The sequence below is a fragment of the Clarias gariepinus genome, chromosome 10 (genome assembly GCF_024256425.1).
Source record: "Clarias gariepinus isolate MV-2021 ecotype Netherlands chromosome 10, CGAR_prim_01v2, whole genome shotgun sequence".
Lineage (NCBI taxonomy): Eukaryota > Metazoa > Chordata > Actinopteri > Siluriformes > Clariidae > Clarias > Clarias gariepinus.
In genome coordinates, this window is record NC_071109.1 from 5896631 (window position 1) to 5916105 (window position 19475).

The 19475-nt window shown below is 36.6% G+C and overlaps 1 protein-coding gene across 1 annotated transcript in view; it reads left to right on the plus strand.

Moving 5' to 3' along the window:
- The window catches only part of rxfp1 (relaxin family peptide receptor 1), a 64986-nt gene that overhangs the window by 38290 nt on the left and 7221 nt on the right, over positions 1–19475 (plus strand). Inside the window, exons 5-15 of the mRNA XM_053506206.1 lie at positions 3177–3248; positions 3885–3956; positions 5319–5390; positions 5711–5782; positions 5926–5994; positions 7787–7858; positions 8630–8701; positions 10254–10325; positions 10505–10576; positions 14293–14364; positions 18618–18847. Coding sequence (XP_053362181.1) covers positions 3177–3248; positions 3885–3956; positions 5319–5390; positions 5711–5782; positions 5926–5994; positions 7787–7858; positions 8630–8701; positions 10254–10325; positions 10505–10576; positions 14293–14364; positions 18618–18847 — 947 coding nt within the window. The remainder of the gene's footprint in view (positions 1–3176; positions 3249–3884; positions 3957–5318; positions 5391–5710; positions 5783–5925; positions 5995–7786; positions 7859–8629; positions 8702–10253; positions 10326–10504; positions 10577–14292; positions 14365–18617; positions 18848–19475) is intronic.

The following is a 19475-nucleotide window of genomic DNA, read 5'->3' on the forward strand; positions in this document are numbered from 1 at the left end:
AAAACTGTTAACAGAGGCTGTCTTTAGCATCTGAAATCTGGGAGTTGTTTACCCCTGCTTTTTATCCGTTTTATTTATGGCATCTTCTTATGATTGCTGTGTTCAGTTTTATATTTATTTATGATTTAACCAAGCAGTCAGGGAAGGAAGTTTCCCAAAAGTCAGTGGAAAATTAAACAACTTCATTGCACAAAATTAGGTTAATGATATTCACCACACCAAAGAGGCATTGCTCTGATTGTTGATTTCATCTCAGCTGCTGCTGAGTGAAAAAAAAAACGCTCATGAACTCATCTTCTTCCTTCCTATAAGATATTTTACCATAGTATAGCACTGTGTTAGTTCCATTTAACCTGTAACATAGTATATAGTACCATGGTATTTTTGAGAGTACTGTACCATGGTATATGGTACTTATTTGCTGATCTACTAGAATACACCGATCGTGTACAGCATGGTACACACTTTGGTACAATAGTACATATGCTGTATGTAGAATCTGGTTCTACTATGGAACACATGCCAGGATACCTTCAAAGTACTGTATTTTAAACAAGGTTATGTACCTAATGGTAAGATCTACAGATATACTCTAGTATCATTTTACATGTTATGGTAATCTTTAAAGGTTAATATGTCTGTGAAGATTCTCAGTCATCCAGGTGAGGTTATCTGAACATTGAGTCATGTCAATTGGATTTCTTCATTGTTGAGTAGAAACAAACTCATCCAAGCTCATATTTAAGTCCTCCAAAGTTAAAGGGTTCATCTCCATTGTTCACTTAATCCATTTCAGATATTTTAGGGGAGAACCCTTTGACCTTCAAAAAGAAGTCTAGTTGACATGATTTAACCTTCAGACTCCAATAATTAAGACACAATATGTTTGTGGATACTATGGTACTTATTAGGTACCAGAAGGTATGCTGGCTGTACTGTACTATACCACACCTCTAACATGTACTAACATATACAATGTGGTACGGTATGTACTGTACACATATATCATATTGGATACCTGCTAACCTTTATTAGAAATTGTGATACACATCATAGTACTACCGTGGTCCCATGTGAAGTGTGATGCAATAAAACTCTACATACCATAGTAAAATATCTTTAGCATTTTATTAAATTGTATACAAGCAATTTAATGGACTGAAAACAAATCGGCTTCATTTCATTAAAAGTGCTATTGCCTCCTGATTACTTGATTGAGGCCCGATTTTCCCACTGTTGGGACAATTTAGCTTTGTTCATTAGTGTGCCATTGAAGCTTTTAATGAAAATGCACAGTGTGGGATGGGTTTTATGATTACAAGTTTCCTCTCTCATGAGCGTTTGGAGAAATCAGAAAAATTTAAATTGACTCATTGGTATAAAATGACAGCATGATATTAAGTGCGCCTTGCACATCCAGGGTCCAGGTTCGATTCCCGGCCAGGCTCGATTCCTGTCTCTGTGTGCATGGAGTTTGCATTTTCTTGGTGGATTTCCTCCGGGTACTCCGGTTTCCTCTCACAGTCCAAAAATATGCAGGTTAGGCTAATTGGCGTTCCCAAATTGCCCGTAGTGTTTGAATGACGATGTGAGTGTGTGTACGTGTGTGTGCCCTGCGATGGATTGGTACCCTGTTCAAGATATGCTTAAAATATCTTTGATGGTATGGTACTGCCTGAACTATACTATCCCTGAAATCTGTACTAACATATATATATAATATGGTACAGTATGTACTTATGACATATAAGATTCCTGCTGAACTTTTGTAGCCACTGTCGTACCTAATACATACCATAATCTTTATTAAAATATTGAGGTACACATCATAATACTACAATGGTACCCACTAAAGGAAGAAAGTCCTACGGTACCTATAATGGTACTGTACCACTGGAATAATATGGGATGTTATGGTACAGTATGTACTGTAGTTTGCCATAGTACAGTGGAACCTCTGTCTGCAGTTTGCAAGATGAGCAAAATTTGTTAAGAAATGTTTTCTTAATAAACGAGTGAGGGTTTGATATACGAGTAGCATGCATGCGCTTCGTCTACCGAGCGTCACATGATCACAACTGAGACAATGGTTATTCTTTCATGTGCGCTGCGGGATTATGGGTAATCATCTCCCATGCTCAGCCTCAGTGTGCGTGTGTCACTGATATATTTAACATCCGTGCACACGTGTACTGTTTATTACAACATTGCGACCATGTGTTTGCGCGCATGCAAAGCAAAAGCAAGCATCATTAGAGAGGTTCCTTAGTAAAGATCCAGAGTTTCTCTCTGTCAGAAAGCAGTGATTCAATTTGTGTGTTCCTTGTAAAAGAAGTTTGCCGACAGAGCAGTGGTTCTGTCCTACACAGTAGCCCCCTCCCTCCTCTCTTATTTGAGAGGAGGGTGGGGGCTACTTTGTTTAAAAGACGAGAGGAGGGAGAGGGAGTAATCCTACACAGTAGCCCCCTCCCTCCTTTCATCTTACTTCAGCTTCACACACACACACTAACAGAAACACTGCTCTGTCATGATTCTTTTCAAAAATGCAGGTTAAATTTTTTATTTTTACCTGGGACCTTCCGATCAATAGTCCAATTCCTTAACGACATTCCCCTAAAGTTCTTATGGGTAAACTCTTACAGCTTTGCTATAGTCCCCACTACTATGGTGGTCCCACATTGTCCACACTGCGCAGAGTCTCAGAGCTCAAACGTTAGTATTGTCATCTCACACCACCAGGTTTTGAATCTCCCTTCCAGTCCCAGAGTGTGGAGTTGACAGGTTGGTCTTTCGGTTTCGCCCCACAGTCCAAAGACATGCAGTGTAAGCTGACTGGTGTTTCCAAATTGCCTGAAGTATATGATAGGGTGTGTGTGTGTGTGTGTGTGTGTGTGTGTGTGCATGTGTGTGCTTGTTCTCTGAGATAGATTGGCACCCTCTGTGTAGGCTTCAGCCCCTCGAGACCCTACACAGTATACAGTATGTGGTACAGAAAATAGATGGATAAATGGATGGATGGATGGAAAATTTTATGATTTAGCTACATTGAGAAGGACTTGATAAGAAAAAATAAACAGACTAACTGAAAAAAAAAAATTCTGCTCCTTTGGATCTCTCACTCTTTTTCTTGCTATCTCTCACTCCCTCTCTGTCTGTTTCCGTGTCTCTCGCTCCAGGTCTTTGCAAAGGAACCGCTTGAGGAAACTGAATGCTGACATGTTCATTAAGTACCAAAATCTTCAGAAGCTGTAAGGACCTGCATTTCTCTTTCTCTTTTTTACTTATTAAGGACTTAAAAGAAAGCAAATGATGATATAAAACTGAGACAATTAAGATGTACCTTTCATTTGGGATAGAAGTGATGGTAACCTTTGAAAAAAGGATAATTATCTGTAACGACTGAGCTGCCTCACTAGAAAATAGAGCCACACTAATTAGACTTAGCTAATAATCTTCATTTAATTGACTAATCAGTATAAACAAGTGCAAAAAGAGAATATTAACAATACCTTTGTAAGTTTGCTGGCAAATTGTAGTTGTGGTTTGACCCACAGTATGAACCTTTACAAAATTAATGGCCAACTATGAGCTTTCTTTATTTATCTGATACAGCATACACACCATTACTAAACCTGTTGTAAATCATCTGCTTGCATAGTTACAGCATAAAAAATCCTCAAAGAAACATTACCAAATCATACACAATGTCTTACAGTATAAATGCTTTATAGTTTGATTTTGTTTTCTATTAGCAGCACTGTGAAAGTGATTTACACTGTATATTTATCACCATCATAGAATGTAATGTTAGATTAAAAGTTGTGCTTTAATGCTGCTGATCCTGGCTGTGATATTTAAAGATAAATATTATATTTTTTCTTTAGATACCTACAGCATAACCGCATCAAAGTGGTTGAACCCTATGCTTTCCGAGGCCTTTACAACTTAACACGGCTGTGAGTGCTCAGTTTTTTTTATTTATAGTTAACCCATTTTTAATTTACGAGGGATGTTAAAGTCAAACCAGTATTTTTGATTGTGCAGAATAACAGAACACAGTTATGAGAGTAAAAGCTATATAATATTATATAGCTATATAATATTATTTCTCTATATAATACCCTGTTACACTAATGCACTTAAACCAGCGTTTCACTAGTGCATGGATACCATGAAGGTAAGGGGTTTTCTTAACACACTGGAGTGATGATCAGACTGCATCCTTCATGTCAGAAACCCTGGCCTCCCAGGAACTCCTTTAACTGCCCAACCATGTGGAAATGACTTGGAGTGAGGTCAGGACTCCACAGGGGGTGTGGCAATAACTCCCAGACATTAAAACATTTACAGCATTTATATATTCTAATGCGGCAAAGAGTCTCATCACTGGACTGTGCTTGAAGTCTTCTGGAAATGTTAATCTGTTAAATGACTAAATCCATGAGAAATTGCAAGTCCCGGTTTGGCTTGAACACCCTTTATAATTTACTGTCATTAGCTTCCAGTTCATTTTAAGTACAAAGTTTTATTTTTTAAATAAATGTTCAAATCTCCTTTTTTTTAATTTTTCTTACAAAATCTGTTGTCTGTTCCAAGATACAGTTTCGGCTCAACGAGGTTTTGCTATTTATGCTCTTAGAACCCAGCTATAAGACACTACTCCTTCATTTTGATGTTGGCTAAAAATCTGCCCATACATGCTGTTACTGATAGGTGATATTCTCATTTGTTGCAAGTTGTATTTTTGGCTTTTTTCCCCCAAATTGTCACTGAAATTGGTCACCTGCCAATTCCAATTCCCACTCATCAGCCAGCTCTGCCCCATCATACAGCACCTACCAACCAGGAAATGTGAAAGCTTACATGTTTCTCTCCTCTTAGAAACGTGAAGCCATAATTATGTGACACAACACACTCCGAGGAAGAACCTGTCTGCCATCTTCCTCATCCTGTACATGAGCTCATGATTGGCTAGTGTCTCAGTTACAGTACTAACCTAGAGGATACCACCAAAATTAGCTTTCTTTCTTTTTTCTGACCACAAACTTAAGATTCCATGAAAATGTTTTGTATAAATGATCGTTGGATAAAATTCATTGGATCATCTGAATACATGTTTTCAATGGAAAGGAACATTAAATAAAATTATACACCTATTATATTTCAAATTTAGTGTTATTCAGTATTCAGCACGTTATTTAATGTGTCTGATTTAAATTATGCTTCACAAATCTGCATTTATATAGCACTTACTTAAATCTGTATTTACTAACTAATAAAAACCCTCTGGTTAAATTCTGTCTTTTTTGTTTTCTTAGGTATTTGAGCCATAATCGGATCTCTAGCCTGATGCCAGGAGTATTTCAGGACCTGCACAAACTGGAATGGCTGTAAGAAATGTTTATTCCCATGCTTCGTATTGATCCTGGCATGCAACTAAGATGCCTCTCTCTTTTTCATTAGCATTATCATACGGTGTAATCACATCTATCATAATCCTGCTTGATCATTGTGTACACGTTGCACTACATGAGCAAGTGAATTTGGCTCTGAAATGCTTTTCGGCACTTGGCTGCTGATTAAATCTTTTTAGAGGCCGTAGCCTTCATGCATCAATTAGTGTTTAGTGAGCCGGTGCTTGAAACACATGCTATTCTTTGAAGATTTAATGTTTATTAATGAACACCTTCGCATTTGTATTCATTTGCAGAATTCTGGAAAACAACAAAATCCACCACATTTCCTCTTTGACCTTTTCAGGCTTGAGCTCCCTCGTGCTGCTGTGAGTTTTTGTCCCCAAACTGTTGCTTTTATAGCACTTTTAACACTTTTTTTAAAAACATGGGAATACGTCTGTCTGTGATGTGTTAAAATAACTATTATGCCTTTAAGTGTGTTTGTGTGGTGTGTATCGCTTTGTTGTAGGGTTCTTTTAAACAATGCTCTGACTAATGTGGATGATATATGCCTGGAGATGCCACGATTGAATTGGCTGTAAGTTTGAAGTCTTAAAAATAACTAGCTGTTAACGTATTCTGCAGGTTCGGCAGGTGGATATTAACCAATTTGATTACAGAGCTCCTAAACTCCCAAAAGGTTTTTGGAAACTTCTGGGAATAAGTTGTTATTTTTGGGGAACAAGTTATTTATTTTGTAGAAACAATTTTATCATAAGCTTACTGTAGCATGCCTTTAATGTATGAAGAAAATAACATAAGATAGCTAGCTTCCTACCACAAGACAAATAAAGTTGTTCCCGCAAGATAATGCTTGTTTCTACAAGATAAATAACGTGTTACTACAAGATACATATTGTAACTTAATCCTACAAGATAAATATGTTACTAAAAGATAAATAATTTGCAGTAATAATTTTTCGTGGTTAATCCTGTGTATGTTAAGCATAAATTTGTAAAAAATAAAAAAAAATAAAAATATATTGTTTTAATTTATGTGCACAACATGATCCGCCCTCTTATCTTCTGACGCTGTTACATCACTGATTACATCTGTGCACATTTCATCTTTCCCAGCAATACAAGCCGCAATGCTGGTGGGAATGCTAGCGCTAGCGGCAATGATGATGGCAAAAAAAATGTTAGCGGAAAGAACAACAACAACAACGACAGCGAACTTCAATATGGCTTTGTGAGCCGTTTTCCTGGCTTTATTATAGAAAGCAGTTGAGCAGCCCATAGCATATTGAGTTCATTTTTTAAAGATGGCGGTCACAAACGTTTAGTTGGTCGTGTTAATCCCGCCCCCCAATTATGTGGTTTTAGGCTGATGAAATGTAAGGGTATTTTTGATTAGTCAATCTCGCAGTCTCCAGCCAATGAAATGGCTCCGTACAAAGGATTCATTTTTGTTTACTTCCTCAGTTAGAAACCTGTAAACCTGACACAAAACAACGAACAATCACCTAAATTTGAAGACGAAAATTCTGAAAATAGTAAATATTTGCATACATTTTATCGACTGAAACTGTCCTTGCCTTTACTGGCACTCTTCACTCCCACCAAAACAATTTTTAAACTGCTTTGTTTGGCTTTTCACGGTTGTAAAAAAGTTTTGAACGTGCACGCAACTTAGCCGGCGTTCGGATCGATTCGGTTTGTTTGTATGCCATATCAAAATACAGAATGTGTGTAGAACCGCATTTGCTATCTCTACAACTAACAGTCATAAATATTAATGTGCAAACATTCACGGGTAATTAATACGGATTAAAGTCAATTGGGTGAATTCTCAAATCAGGAGGTATTAATTAATTTTCTCTAACATTAGCTCGTTTATTTATTGTGGGACACATTGTTTAAAGAAAAAAAAAACATTGTTTAAAAGTATGTGCATCCATCAGACCCATAGTTTTTAAAAATGATTACTGAATGTGTTCCTACAAGATAAATAATTGGTTCCCACAAAAATTTTGATAAATAATTTGTTTCTACACTATAAAGTAATGAGACCTTTTGGGACTTTGGGACTCTGTTTTAACTATATATATGTATATTACTATATAATTGTAACTATATTTTTATATCATAAACTGTAAGTTAGAGATTAATTATGATCCTTTCTCATTGTGGGGGATGCAAACTTTTGCATCTATATAAAGGATAGTTCACTGTTAGTGGTGATCAGGGTATTAATTCTTTATTGTAGGGTATTAAAGCCATTTAATTTAAATTACTAGTTTTTTTTTACAACTGTTTATGTAATAATCACAAATCTATGAACGTTACTGTGTGTGTGTGTGTGTGTGTGTGTGTGTGTGTGTTTACAGAGATATGGAAGGGAATCAGATGGAGATTGTTGACAATAGAACATTCTACTCCTGTAGCATGCTTACTGTGCTGTAAGAATATTTTCCATGCTGTACACAGCCACAGATTTATCATTTTTTCCCAAATATTTCATTGGTAAATTATGTTCTGTATGTAAACAATGTTCCCTCTCGTGTAAATAATTGTTTCGTAAACAATAATTAAAGTCTCCTAAGTTCCTGCTCCTTGGACAAGTTTAGGAAGCTACTTATCCATTTTTAATAACATTATATAATATATTTTCTATGAAGTATAACGTAACATTACTCAGTTTGCTGTGAAAGGAATAAAACACAGGGTGGTGTGATACCAAACCAACATCATGTCACAACATTCCAACCATTTTAACTACAGTAATTAAAGAATAAAATGTCACATGCATGCATTCATTTATAGATACACAAAAACAACTTAATATGTTACCAAGGAACTACAACATCCTAAAGTCATGAGGTCATATCTGAAGGACACTATCAAATAAAAAACCTCTCACAGCAAACGTCACCATATTAATAATTACAGGTGCTTTTAACCCATTCATGCCTCCCTTTATTCTTTAAATCCCTGTTATTGCTTTCTATAGAAACGATGATGTAATAAAGCATGCAATGTAATGTAAGAAAATTTATTTATAATGAAATCAATTGTGCTGTTTTCTAAAATGCTTATATAAAAAATGTTTTTTTTGTTAGATAATAATGTAAAAATCTCTCACTATCTCTCTCATTGTTTTTCTACTTTCTTTGGCTGTCTCTCTCTCTCTCTCTCTCTCTCTCTCTCGCCCTCTCTCTCTCTCTCTTTAGAGTGCTTCAGAAAAACAGGATCAGTCATATCCATGAGCAGGCGTTCTCTTTGCTGCGCAAGCTGGGCGAGCTGTACGTTCCGAGTCAGTTTGATCTCCTGCAAATACAATTTTGCAGAAATAATTAACCCATAATATTCTCTAGAGTTTAAAGTCTAACCGTTTTTTGTTTTTTTTCTAAGACCCAAATTAAGAAATCGCTTGGTCCAATTTCCTCATCAGTTCTAAAGCTGGCACAATTTGGCCCAGTTCTCATTTAAGAAATGAGATTTGTTCTCCTACAGAGTGCAGGACTTCAAAGATACAGTTGACTCTAATAACTTATCATGAATGAATGAAAAATTTATATTCCCATACAGAAGATAAAAATATGGTGATATAAATAGCTCTTTTTTTTCTGCAAAAAGAAAAGTGTCCAGAACTGTTTACACTCTGCAGTTAATATTACTGTGGGGTTAATAACAACGCAATGTAATTTAAAGTCTAACAAAGTTAAAGATTTCTGTAAGAAGTGTATATTTTAAATTTGTGCATGTGAGTATGAATTGATTTCTGCTCTCAACATGGTTTAAATTTGAACAAAAAGTTAGAAAACACAGATTGTGTAATTTTCTTTTGATTTGGTCGTACAGAATAACAGAACACAGTTTTAAAAAAAGAAAAATATATATGTTTCTTTATATAATTCTCTACTACACTAATGCACTTTTCCCAATGTTTCACTACTTCACTAATGCACTCTACTACACTCTACTACACTAATGCAATTTTCCAAGTGGATGTTATCAAGGTAGAAAGTTTTCTGAGCATGGTGAAGCCATGATCTTGCGTCACTCCTGAAACCCTGGCCTACGTTAATAGTAGGTAGCAGGGGATCACATAAAGAAAATAAAGGTGTTTTGTTATTCAGCACAATCAAAATCCTGGTGTGACTGAAACACTCCTCGTATTTGGGGTTATTACTGAAATGTGCATCAACAAGTCTCCTGCCAGAGCCATCCAAGCTTTGCATAGATATGGCTTTATATTTATCAGAATAAAAAAAAAACTAAAATTTTCCTGAAGTTCTACAATTAAAAGGTTCAGTCTTCAGTTTTAGAATGTTTTATGTCTTTCGTTATCGTACAGTTTTTTTTTTGTTTGTTTGTTTGTGTTTTTTCTTATCTTCCTGACTTAATCGTGCTTTTAATGGCTTGCAATGACTGCATAAATTTTCTACTTATTACGTTTTTAACCTTGACAAAGAATATTTATAGGGTCTAAATATTTTGGCATAAAATGCCATGAAATTAGAAAATATGAGCTGTACCTATGAACTGCGGAAATGCTTTAAACTAGGACCATTAGGGTATTTATTATTTTCTGTTTAGCAAGCCATCATTATAAAGTGCTGTATTAAGATATACTAATATAGTTTTTATTAGAAAAAATATATAATTTAAACATTTAAGTTTTTAATAATTTTGTATGATTAGCAAAGTTAAATGTGTGTATTGTTTTCTTTTAAACAAAAATGCTTGCATAATTTAATGAAAGGGATGCCAATACTTTGGCCTGGATCTTATTTGCCTCTAGCTTCTCAGTCTAAGCCAAGTTAATTTTTATTTATTTCTTTTTTCTCACAGAGACTTATCGAGTAACAGAATTGAGAAAATCTCACCTGATCTTTTTATAAATCTGGGGGATTTGCTGCAGCTGTAAGTCCTTTTCCTTCCTTGTTATACTTATAACTACAAACTGCTTGAACCCTCGACCTGCCTGAGCTGCCCTCAATCACGACATTGCACAATTCCCCTAAACTGTAACTACCGTGAGCTTTGAGATGAATGTCAGTCATTTGAAAGCGATAGCCAATTTCTTTGCTTTTACTTCACAGGAATATTTCATACAACCCAATTCAGGAGCTGCTAATGGACCATTTTGACAAACTGCACAAGCTGAAATCGCTGTAAGTCGACTTTACTGTCTGTGGCCTTAAATATTTTACATCCTCTCAACAAAATGCACCGTAAATGTATGTTACTGTATATAAAAATTAAAAAAAAAAATAGCGGGAGCTGCTAAACGCTTTCTTTATTATCACATAAACTGTTAGGAGCTGAAACATTGAATATCACATTAAGATTAATAGTGCATGAACAGTTGGTCCATTGTTGGATTTTTACAATACAAAAGGATCCCCAAAGCATTGTCACTTACTGTTTACTGGGTTTTATAGGGGTTTTCTTTTTAATGCCACCCTTGCTCTATTGCCTTCATTTGCATGTGCCTAATACTTTTGATGAAAGTATATAAAGCAATGCAAAAGTGGGTATAAAAATTGCTCTTTTCAGTGGCGTCATGTCCATAAATATTCTTTACGTAGTGTTCTTTACAGTATCAGACAGCCGACACCCCTCCTTTATCAAGAACTCAAGAATGCTTCTGCTTGGAATCAATTATTTGCTTGCAATGAATTAGAACAAAAAAAAAAATTATAAAAAGTTGAACGACCTACTGTACAGTATGCCGAAGTTAGGTCCCCATTCCACCGGGCCGAATGTGCTCCCTCCCAAATCTAGACAGATGCAAATTCGTAAAGACCACTGGAGAGCTCGGCCACGGATTCTGAAGTGGTCGTCACTTGCCCCGTCCCGATATTAACGCCCTGTTTTGCCGGTTTTGACTAATAAGCGCTGTTATCGAGTCATTGTTGATTTTCTACCCATTTATGGAGTCCTTTTTTTTTTATCACCTCCCTACCTGTTCGGCAGCATTCGGCATCCAACAATCCTCATTATTAAATGTAGATGGACGTAATGACAAAATTAACAGAATGATATTTTAAGGAAAACAATCATGATTAAACCCAATCAAAAGATTTATTACATGTTAAAGTATGTTGCACAATAAAAAGGTTTCAATCTAAAATGTCTATGGTTTGTTCATTCCTGTTAATTTCATAAAATAGTCTGATGACAAATTTATCTTTAATTTAATTTTAAATTGATCGTCTAATTTTATTTAGTGTGGCAGAGCTGCCAACTTTTCAGAAAAGCTTGGAGTGAGATTTAAAAAATAAGGACATTGTTTTGCGCATAAGTGCACGAGACGCCCCCAGACCTCACACACCATACACCTCACCCTGCATGTCTCAGGTTCTGTATTCTCTGTTAGGACAGGAAAAATGACTCCTGCATATCTGCACTGAGTTCAATCAAACACAAAACTGTGCATCACTATTTGTATTCACGGCAACATTCAAGGCATAACACACTTGATTAAGAGAGAATCCTACAAAACACACACAATATTATGTGTAATGTATGACAGGACCAGCATACACTCGTGCTGCCGAAGCTCAGAATCAAGTCACAAAATAAAAAACAGAAATAAAATATATACACGCATTTACTGTACCTGTGCATTCGAACATAAAGCGATGCTAGGAATTAGCACTAATGAAGAAGAAAAGCAAAAAGTAAAGGTAACAATAATAATAATAATAATAATAAAAATATATGGAGAAGACACAGGCAATGAAAAATCATTATTAAAGAAAACGAAAAACAAAGATCCCGCATACTGTATAACGTGGGATATAACATACTGCATGTATGATTGTAAATCTCTCTCGTGAATATGCGTACACGATTTTCACTTAATCACGTTTATAAAGCTTTGAGTGTCTTATGAATATTAAAAGTGCAAATTTGTTAATTTTACTGTAAAATAATGACATTTCCCTCCTTTATCAATATTTATCAATCCTGACTCTGTTTTAAAGCACAATCACAATTTAAAGGTGTAATTGTGTGTGAGTGATGTCTTTACACAGCTGCAATTGTGTGTTAATAACAACAGGATTACACAAATATTATTTTTCTTCACCTGGAAAGAAAAAAGTGGTGGAACCTTTGCCAATCCCCTTTTTTCAATCCCTTGATTTCAGTCACAAAGAGTGGCAACTTTTGCAAAGCAGATGAAATGTAAAATCAATAATAGTACCCCAGTACTCCCACAGCTACTGTAGGGAGGGGACCAGTTTGGCCTCTTTAGTTTTACTCATCTGAAATATATACCTTTTGCAAAGTGAAAGTGCACTTGATGTGATCAGCTTTATTTCACTCATAATACACTCAGATCACAAAAAACAACAACATGACAGGCATTATCATTTACAGTATTTAGGGCTCAGTAGAACATTGTTAAATCCATAACAGGCATTTATTGAAACATTATTATTTCGATAACACACCCTTATTGCTCATATTGCTCATGTCAAAATACGCTGTAGATCCGTTTTCATGTCCTGACAAATTTGTTTCCACTGTTAAGGGTTCAATTGGGGGTAGGGGGGGTGTGTGGATGGGTAGGTCGCTGCACTTAAAGAATTAACCAAACTGGTAGAGACCGCAAGGACTTCAGAGCCAATTTTGAATAAGGAGCAAATTCGGGTCAGTGGAATGGAGACATAATGTCCATCAACTTTTATTGTTCTTTTAAGACAAGGTGATGTAGATGTTGGATGGTAGTTTCAGGATACTCAGTGGTGGCACGACTTAGTGCTGTCCAATAATACTACTGTAGGCATAGGGTTATAACAGAGGTCAAGACAAGGTAATTATCGTGTAAACAGGCACAAGATATAATCTGTAAATCAAAACAAAACAGGATGAGGTACGTACTTGTTAGACGACGCCGAATTGACGAACTATTAGAAAGTTAAACTCAGTGATCAAAGTGAAACATGAGACAGATAAACACAAGATTACAAGTTTAGGTTTGAGCACAGGGAGAAAAGGAACAAAAGACAATCTAGAAATCCTTAAGAGAATTTGTAGCACTAATGGGTCACAGTTTGCTCTCTTTATATTTGCCTTAAGATCGCATTCTTCATATTGATTTCCTTTTCCCTTGAACTGAACCGGCAGTGAAGACACTGAGTCTGAATCAATAGATGACCCTCACGACTCATGCTTTTCTAAAACTATAAATCATAATGTGGTTTATTTTTTTTACTATTATTATGTAAAAAGTATGTTTTAGAGAATTCTTTAAAGCATTAATCAAATTGGGTTTCTTGGTCCTACTGTTAGTAAATCTTCAGAAGAAATAAAAAAGAGTCCACCTCAAGAGACACCCAGATAGCATGAAGTGTTTGGGGTTATTATAGATCTTTAAAGTCGAAATGAGACACAGAATATCACTTGTAAATGATTCATCAATAGAGCAAAACATGGTTTCTGTAACCTCGTTGAATAGTCAATGTGGGTGGCTGTTCCTCACTATATAACTAGCAGCGTCTGAAGCCCGGAGCATTTTGGAAGCAAAAACAAGCTTTCAAAAAAAAAAAAAAAAAAAAACTAAAGCATCGTTTTTTTTTCTTCATCTCACTATAGGGCTCTGAGGAGCAGTCATTATCACACTGTCACTCTGTGTACTTGTTATTAGATACATGCATTCAGATGAGCCTAAGAAAAAAGAAAGGCAAGCTTATCGTTTTCATAATGGTGCCGCACTACAGTATATCACTCCTCCGCCTGTACCGTCCTTTAACAAAGATGCTGTATATTTTCATTTTTATGCATCAAATATTTCTGTAAATGGCCCAAAAAGCTCGATCCTGTTTTAAAGCAAATAAGAAATGTCCTAATGGCTAAGAGCAAGCTGTTTGTCTTTCAGAAGCATCGAGGGCATCGAGATTGGAAACATTCACAGGAGGATGTTTGAACCTCTTAAAAACCTCTCACATATGTAAGACTTTCCTTTTTTTTCTTTCCTTTTACAAATGTTGGTCATTTTCGCAAACATGAGCTACTCACTGCTCTGGAAGCACTCTAAGGTCTGTTATCTGGGTGTTTTGTTCTTGAGAAAAGTGTGAACAGCATCTGTACTTTTTTGCAATTTGCTAAAAGTAGATGAAAGATGTTTGCTTACTACAAATTCAACTCTTTTCTTTTCATCCTACTTTTTCTGGGGAAAGGTAAAAGTAAGCATTTGTACTAAATACACCGTGAGTTTAAAAGACGCAAAACTCGGTTTAGCTTACTGCCACTGCAGAAGCTTCATACGCATCTCAGATAAATATTTGGAATGAAGGTTGTGGAATTTGGCCTCGATTACTTACATTGTACTCGCCCTCTGGGTGACAAACTTTAAGGGCGGTGTTCGGAGCAGGAAAATTTATTAAGTCCAAGACCTACCGTAATGCACTTCTATGAACTTCAGTTTTGATTTAAGACAAACTTGGAAGAAAAAAAACTAGCTATCCCTTTAAACAGCTACACAGTTGCATACTTTACATAATTTCTACATTATACTGCACATACAGACAGGTGACAAATTAGCAATAGGAAAATGGCATGTCAGCAAAATTGGGTCATGTACTGTATACGCGATTTGGCTCCACTTGTCCAACCACACTAACATACAAATCATTATATTATAATATAATATTAAAAACAGCCTAGTACCTTACACTTTATATTACTTAGAGTTTATATACAATCTCCTTTAATGGGTATTAAGTAATTCCCTCTTTTTTTTTCCGACCACCGTTACGGCACAACGTGGCAGCCAGTTCATGTTCTTTTTCACAATCTGAGTATTGGAATATGGCCATACCTTAAGGAAGGAATAACTTCATAGATGTGATAACCTGGTCATTCAGTACATATCAGCTGACTTCATTATGTTGCCACAAAGCATCGACCTGAGCAACTGAAGCAACCCCAGATCATTACACTGCCCCCAGAGTTTTGTACAGTAGACACTATGCATGATGGGTGCATCGCTTCATGGAAAAAAATGTCTGTAAAAAAAATCTGTAAACTTGCTCCGCTTGGCCTTCCACTGTCGCAAACAAGTTTTGAACGGCTTGCATGCATTTTATGTAAGCTGGCATTCACTTTAGCTGGGTTTATTTGCTTATATGCTGAAAATGTTTCGCATGCTGAGGCAAATTTCTTGCAAAATTTCAGTTCTCAAGATGAATTTTTTCAAGGTGGGGCGTTCGTATGTCGACGTACCACTGTATTTGATTTTTTTTTTTGCACAAGAAATAAATATTCGGAAATCATCCAGCACTGACAAACATAAGGCTAGATTAATCTCGGGTTACTTTGCTGTAACCATGTTCCCTGAAAAAGCGGGAAAGAGATGCTGCGTGAAAACGCTATGGGAACGTCTCTTTGTTCCACCAGTTGTGAAGGATGTCTGTGTCAAACACGCCAAAACTTTGGCTTATATAACCTCGGTCAGGTGAAGTCATCTGATGAGGTGCACCTGCGGGTTATAAATAGGACTGAACCCGGAAACATCCTCAGGTCAATTTTTGTCTGAAAGGATGCCAGTGACTGGCATGTGGAGGCTGCGCTCCAATGCCGCACTCCATCTCTTTTCCGCTTTTTCAGGTAACAGGGTTACAGCAAAGTAACCCGAAACGTTACCTTTCAAAAGCTACACTCGATGCTGCGTGAAAAAGCTATGGGAACAAGAATACCAACGCCGCCGCACTGCAAGTGTCTGGACCCCCATGGTTGTGTAGTGTGCACACAATTGCCAAAGAGGTCTCAGACAGAACTTTGGGATGCTGACTCGAGGACCCGCGAGCCCTAAGTAGCATGGACATCCAAACTATAAAATCTGACAAATGTGTGCGGAGAGGACCAACCTGCCACACACTTACTGCAAGGGGACACCTCTTGCCAGCGCAATAGATGAGGCAATCCCCCTGGTCGAATGAGCCCTGATTCCTAGCGGCTAAGTGTGACCACACGCCTCATAGGCTAGGGCAATAGCATCTTTCACCCAATGTGACAGCGTTTGTCTAATAAAAAGTTGCTCTGACTTACGCCACTGGCTAGTGTAGTGGACGTAAATCTGAAGAGCACCTACTGGACACAGTAAGGGTGGGGAGCTGTAAATGGCAGAGGACAGAGGCTTCGAGAACAACTCTGTGCATAGTCGAGAATGGAACCTTCGGAAGATGGTTAGGGTGAGGATGCAGAATAGCTTTGACCAGTCCAGGGGCAAAGTCTAAGCAACATGAGGAGGCTGACAAAGCCTGAGAAAAAAAATATTAAGGGTCAGAAGCCTGACAGACGCTAGAGTGGTTCAAAACGGGTGTTAACTAGGGCTGCACGATATTAGGAAAATATGCGATATGCAATATTGTTGTTGAATATTGCGATAACGATATTTCTTGCGATATAACATCTCCCTATAAAATTATTTATGCCTTTTTTTAAATCATTTATATGTAATGATCATACTACAATAAACAGGTAATAGATATTCGTCTGATGGAATTAAATCTAATTCGGGCTAAAAAGAAACTATATGTCAAGGAAGTTGACACTATGAATGACTTAAAACCCTCAGCAGATATTCTGATTTCTGGTTTGCTGTTACCATAGACCTGCCAACACAATATGAATTACTTTCAAACATTACTTTTTATTTACGTGTAACCATACCTTCTTCAAGAGTGTCTTAAAACAAGAGCATCTTTTTAACAAAATATTTCCTTTGGCTTGCCTGATTTTTTGTTCTTTTTTTTTTTTTTTTTATAAAAACAAATATTATTAAACAAAACAAAAAATATACTATTAAGTATACAGATTGTCAGGAACTAACCTGAGCTGAACAGAAGACATAGCGATTAGCAGTTAGCCCTTTGTAGCGTGGATGGTGAACCCAAAAAAAAAACTTATTATTTTTAGGACTTTCCCGGATAAAGAGCAAGGGAAAACACAAATTACCGTGTATCACCGTGGATACAGCTGCCATAAGACCTAATACTCTCTAAAAGTAGTAAAAAGTTACTTTCTGGCAGCTGTACGTTTACTTTCTGACGCCACCTGACCTAAGGTTATATAAGCCAAAGTTTTGGCGTGTTTGACACACACCTGCTTCACAACCGGTGGAACAAAAAGACGTTCCCATAGCGTTATCACGCAGCATCGAGTGTAGCTTTTGAAAGGGAACCTATGTATCTGCAGTATATACTGTAGGTGTATTTTACTGATTATGAAATAAGAAAAAAATGGCCAACCAAGAGCAAGATCAAACCTGCAACTCTACTCTACTATACATGCAGCCTAGACGTTTATCAATTTTACATAACAGACTTGTTATCTTATAGAATAGTAACAGAAAGTTGGCGCTATGTGATGTGATGTAGAGCTGACATAGATCACAAGTAAGAAAGAAAGCTTATAAACACTTCCTCTACTCAAACACAAACATGTTCTTGAAGAGTTGGCATAAAAGTAATAATTTTCTATATAAGCTTCTGAAAAATGAGGATGGATGCAGTTCATCTTCCTCAACAAAGGCTGTTATGTTGCGTCATATCTCACTTGACAAACTGTACTACTTGGTGTGTGGAACAAGAGATTCTACACCCTGGAACAATTAGTTAGCTATTAATCAGAAAGCTTAAAAATGTCAGTATTAGTCACTCATGCTACGAAATGTGAAGCATATTCCAGAGTATCATCTTATTTTTAACAGAAGCTCTGAATGAGCGAAAGCTAACACCAAACTAAGAAACGCCACCAAATCCATGCAGAATCACATATTTGCACAGCATCTGGGGTAATTAAATTATGATAACAAATCAAAGTTCTGCAAATTAATATCCTTATTACCTCCTTCATCCATTTTCAGATGTTTTTTTTTTTCTTTTAAATGAGAGTCGACCAGAATATACTGCTTATATATTGTAAGTAATCAGCAGAACAGAAGCTGTTGGTTGCTAGGTTACTTTCTTATCTGTGTGACAAAGCATCGTGTAGCCGGTAGGTCATCAGATAATCATCAGGTCATCTTCCTGTTATTTTCTGGCTCTAAAACACACCTTGAATGTACATAATTATTAATGGAATACATAGTACCCTAATGTTGTGACTGGTGTTTCTGCCGTCCTCTGTTGAGAAACAAATAACCCAAAATCTCCTCTATCCTTCAGCTCAGTGTGCTTGTTTCTCTTTTCCTGAACACAGCTACTTTAAAAAGTTCCAGTACTGCGGCTATGCTCCTCACGTACGCAGCTGCAAGCCCAACACAGATGGCATCTCGTCGTTTGAGGACCTGCTCGCTAACATCGTGCTGCGTGTCTTCGTCTGGGTCGTGTCTGCCACCACCTGCTTCGGGAACATCTTTGTCATCTGCATGCGCTCCTACATCCGCTCGGAGAACAAGCTCCATGCCATGTGCATCATTTCCCTTTGCTGTAAGTCTTTCGGGCATATTATTTTGCACTGTCAGCATTTTCGCACACTTGAACAAAAACAACCTGTAACAACTTAACCTTACTCTCACCATTCTAGCCACAAGATTCTGAATCTAGAAGGTTTGAAATCAGATTTTTGCACTAATGTTTGTGTTTGGTCTTACAAACACGCAGGAAAACGTTTTTTAAAAACTGTGACAATAATTTATTAGAGAAAGATATTCTAGGGTTGTTTATGGGGACTTTAGAGTGTGCAGAATAACAAAACATATTTATGAGAGTAAAAACTGGCTTCATTTATGTATATAATCCCATAATATACTATCCAAGTGTTTCACTAGTGCTTGGATACCATCAAGGCAGAAAGTTTCCTCAGCACACCGAACCTATGATTGGACTGCCTGCTTCAAAACACAAATGCAAAACACTCGTAAACCAAATCAAATTTTCCTATTAAAAATAATGGAAACTCTAATTTTTCGTTCCACAGCCCCCAAAAAATTAATGCAAAAAAAATAATTAACACAAAATATAAAATAAAAATTTAATAAATTAACCTGCACTTTATCCGTAAAAAAATAAAACTAAAAATAAATCCTGACAGATAAGTGTTTCCGCGCTGTGTGTG